Source organism: Aplysia californica, unplaced genomic scaffold (assembly GCF_000002075.1).
Source record: "Aplysia californica isolate F4 #8 unplaced genomic scaffold, AplCal3.0 scaffold00048, whole genome shotgun sequence".
NCBI lineage: Eukaryota > Metazoa > Mollusca > Gastropoda > Aplysiida > Aplysiidae > Aplysia > Aplysia californica.
The window spans coordinates 509,846-514,391 of record NW_004797318.1 but is presented as its reverse complement, the minus strand read 5'-3'; the positions used below and the strand labels follow the sequence as shown (position 1 = coordinate 514,391).

Below are 4,546 nucleotides of genomic sequence, written 5' to 3'. Positions count from 1 at the left end.
TTCTATTAATTTTTTAAGGATAGTCTTTAGAAATATATCACCGGAAAGAGCGTCTTCTAATCTTGAAATATCGATGAATCAGATTGCAGTATTTAAAACCATACGCTCCCGTTCCTGTTCAACCGAGGTCACTCAAAAAATCAATACATGAAATGCGCTGCTGCGACAGTGAAGATCTCGATAGTGTTGTCTTTTATCCCACAAGATTTTGCTTTTAAAAGAATCGTTGATTCAAATAAATATAGAAACTGAAAAGAGGAAAAGCTCCTCTTTCTTCTGATGTATCAAGTGTCTGTGTGTATGCATGATCACACGGTGTTTTAGGAGGGTAAAATTATGGGTTTTGGTCTCCGTGACAGCGTGCCACGGGGCGCACGACCAGTTTGCGGTACCTAATATATAAGTGCATAGTCAACTATATAATTTATATATGGATTTTAAAAATTGTTCTTGACTTGTCTGCATGCTTTCAGTGAGTAGATTTCACTGAGTAAAACAGTGTTACCGGTACTGGATATATTTCAATATCTTAAAAGCTTATACGTGGCACGACGGAGTGGAATCAGGCACACGTCAACTTTTTGGCATGTGGAGTTATTGATATCACCTGGAAGCTTATTCATTTGCTTTGCTTTCAATGAAAAAAATATCCATCTAGCTTGAATAGAAGTCGAGATATTTGCGATTGAAGAAGGTGGGGTAGCATTTTTCTGTGGTTAAATTAATGAGAAAATGACCGCCAAAGTTTGGCAACTTCAATAGCTTAAGAGTCCTTGAAAACTGAAAATAACATATTTTGTGCCTTCAAACAAGGGTTTTCAGTAAAGTTGACATGGAAATGTGTTTTCATACAAACATACAAGGTTTTAAGCCAACAAAGTTTCGATAAAAATTGCCAAACTTGTGGAAAAGTGCCTTTTTCTCTGATTTCATTATTTTGACGAGCGCCTGATTTCACCACGATATCTCACACATGGTAAAAAAAACAAGTATCACACTTATCTTTGAGCAGAATGTCTAATGTTTGTCCACACGCTATTCTTTTTTTTTCATGGTGCTTGACTATGTTTGTTGGTCCTTGCTGAATTGTTTATTCTTATGGTCATATTACGTTTACCTGTGCCTCCATAGGATATTGTTAATCGGGACAGCGAGGATGAGCAGTGGCAGACGATCAAAAGTCAGATCAGACTTGTTCATGTCAACACGACCACAGCCATCAAGGTAAAAGAACAAGTGCAATATGCATACTGATTAAACATACTGATTGATTGTAAATCATCGCCTTTTTGGTAAGACCGATAGAGTAAATTTTACAGGAGAAGCGAAAAACTTTTTTGAGTTTATCACGCAGTAACCTGGTGGCCGGCCTTATTTCTTATGTATTATGAGAATTTCTAGTCCTTGACTGAGCATATGAAATGGATAATTTACCATTGGTTGGTTGATATTTTGTAGGATAGCCAGTTTTATCATAAGGTCAAGGAAATGTTTTATGCCACCATTGTCATTATGTTCTTCTGTGACATTATGATTATTTCCTTCTTTTTCTTGTCCTCCTCTTCTCTATTACAAACACGCACACACACGCACACACTCTCACCCACACACACACACACACACACACACACACACACACACACACACTCTCACCCACATACACACACAAACACACAGACTCGCTCTCATACACACACACACACTGGCACTAAATATAAACAAATCCTTGTGAAGGGAGAGAGAGAGGGAGAGGGAGAGAGAGAGAGAGAGAGAGAGAGAGAGAGAGAGAGAGGATGGGAGAGAAAGAGGATGTTGAGAGGATATCAAAAGAGATCTCTTTCTGTTCGATGATTTCGTCAGACCACAGGGAAGCAACTGCCGGAGTGGGGGTTCAACCAGCTGGAGGTCTCGGCCGACCGTCTGGTCAAGCAGAAGGCAACTGTGTGGAATGTGGAGGAACACCGCTACACCAGAAGTAAGCTTTGTTCTCTAGATTTGACGGGACGATTGTCATCACAGTTGTATTGCACCGCTGTCTGTGGTGTAGCGGTTAAGCATGTAGCTGATGCAGACTGGAGACCTGAGGATGATTCCTGAGTTGGGAGTAATTTTTGTCGAGTGTCTCGAGTGTGTCGGTCTTTCTGCTGGGATTGTTGTATCCCTCTCAGTCCAGGTAGGCGCTGACAGGCAGGGCCTGAAGCCTGCCTTCTAAATGTTCTAAATTGTGTTGATGGCGTAAAAAAGACCTACATTAAAAAAAAAATCCAGTTATAACAATTGCGCGAGTCATTTGCTTTCTGGTTTCTGCTATTGGTACAGTTAAAACGCTTGTTACTTGTTTTGTACCCACAATACAGCAGGATGTATTTTTTTCGCGAACTGAAAATCAAATTATCAGGACATTTCATTTTTGGTCAAGTCATAGGGTTAACTTAATTTAGCGCTGGTTTTTTTTTTCTAGCTGTCTCTAAAACCAAAAAAAAAACGTTACTTAAACAGTTGTGTTGTGACCATGACATAATTATAGTTGTTTTGACAGTACATGAAAGATAATTTTCAATGCAGACTGCTTTGGCGCTTGTCTTGTCAAGGCTAATTCGGGCCTGGTATGACGTTATATCTCCGTTGAAAGTCAGAGGTGCGAGAGGGATATCTTTCTCATGTGAGAATCAAACTCACTTTTTGCACATTGTATACACAGAAGCTGAATTGTTTGAGGTAGTACAAAAGTAGACAAGATCATACTTCCCCCGAAGAAGTGCAATAATAATCACAATGTCTTTCATGAGAACACACTCGGGCAAAACAAATTATAGTAGAAACAAAACTGAAGTCACTAGAGATGGGGAAGAAAATCCTTGGATAAATTCAGGTGAAGGGTATAAAATGAGCACCTCCCCTCACATTTCTTGTTGCTGATGCTGCTGAAAAGAAAACCCTTACTCTACAAGAACAATTTTCATCAGTCCTGCCTTAGACGTTCACCTGTCTAAGACAACCACTTTTTTCTTCAACAATGGGGACAATTTCGACAGCACGTGTACAACACTTTCCAAATTTTCCTTGAACAGCAAGAAGTGCCAGTTGGCACCTGTGGTAAGTTATAAAATACACGCTGGAAAAGTGCTGATGAATTATTTTGATTAATTGTGAATGTTTTTTTTGTCCCACACTGACTCGGTTCAGATTATCTGATTATTTAGAAGATGGGTTACTTTGACTCTTTCTAAAATGTTTAGGGTCAAGATCAAAGCAGCCTTGCTGGTGAATGGTCAAAATTGTGTAAAAAGGGGCTTAAGAAAAACAAAAATCTGTCTCTTCTCAGGCTCGGAGAAAGAGCAGCAGGCAGCCGACCTGCAGCAAGCTGAGATGATTCCCATGAAGGCGACGTACATGTCCTTCTGGGCCAAGCTCTATGAGTTACAGGTGAGTGCCAGTGAGATGGGGTTCGCTTCCCTTCGTTGCTTTCTTCTTTGTAAGTTGGTGCATGAAACAAAGAATAAAGTAACTCATGAGTATGATTCTAGAACAGGAGATGCAATTTTCTCAAGAGATCAAGCCTCTATAAGAGTTTTTAATTTTGGGGTAAGATATGTCTGAATTCTTGTTTGACTTTGCAGTGGTCTTTACTGCTTCTCCAGGATGTGGAAATCTTACAGAGATTACTTTTTTCACTATGTTCTTGCTAATACTGTATACCAAAAGAGGTTGGATTTGTTTTGTTGTTGTTGTTTTAATTTCAGCTGAATGTAGCTGCTTTTTGTACAAATCGTTAATCAATTATACTACCCCTTCTGTTGTTAGCTCTTTTTTAAGGTTTCAAGGTGAACCACTCCATTTCAATGGTTATGCCTAGTTAAAACTCAAGTTTTATGGGGAGTTTTCAAGGCTCCCTGCATCTTTTGTTTAATTCCCTTTGGAAAGGTTGGTGATCATGTCACTGAAATAGCCTTTCTATGTTGGAAGCAGCATTTAACTCATATCTTAATGTTTATATCCCTTGCGGATTTATGTCTAACCAGAAATACTTTTTATATCTTCAGTGTAGGAAGTGGCATTAAACTCATATCATGCATAATGCTTGTGTCTATTACAGATTTATGTCTAACCAGAAATACTTTTAATTTCTTTGAAAAATTCTAAACAGAACTCTGCGATAAAGATATCTTGTTTGTGTTCCCAGTTCAAGATGCTATTCAGCACACAGGACGCTCGACTGGAGCACAAGTACAGCTCTCTACCTCAACAGTGGCCTTTTATGGCCAAGAATATCGCTTATTGGATGAGTCCCAAGGATAATGTGAGTACACAAGCATATATTATATACATGCTTAAACCCAGAGGGGTGTGCATACTCTAACACTCATGCATTTACACACAAGCACACCAATATACTCCTGCTCACACACATATATATATATTTGAGTTTGTAGTGTTGACACTTTGCAGCTACAACTACAACTGGTTACAGAAATCACCTTTTTTGGAGGGGTTTGGACTTCTTAAGGTGAGTAAAAGCAAAAACGCTTTCTCATATATATATATA

General features: G+C 38.9%; 1 protein-coding gene across 1 annotated transcript in view; it reads left to right on the top strand.

Annotated features, from left to right (window-relative positions):
• The window catches only part of LOC101850539 (protein O-mannosyl-transferase 1), a gene marked incomplete at its 5' end in the record, with an annotated part of 29,416 nt that overhangs the window by 18,337 nt on the left and 6,533 nt on the right, over positions 1-4,546 (top strand). The window contains 4 exon segments of the mRNA XM_005092533.3: positions 1,132-1,224; positions 1,861-1,975; positions 3,326-3,426; positions 4,184-4,300. Coding sequence (XP_005092590.1) covers positions 1,132-1,224; positions 1,861-1,975; positions 3,326-3,426; positions 4,184-4,300 — 426 coding nt within the window.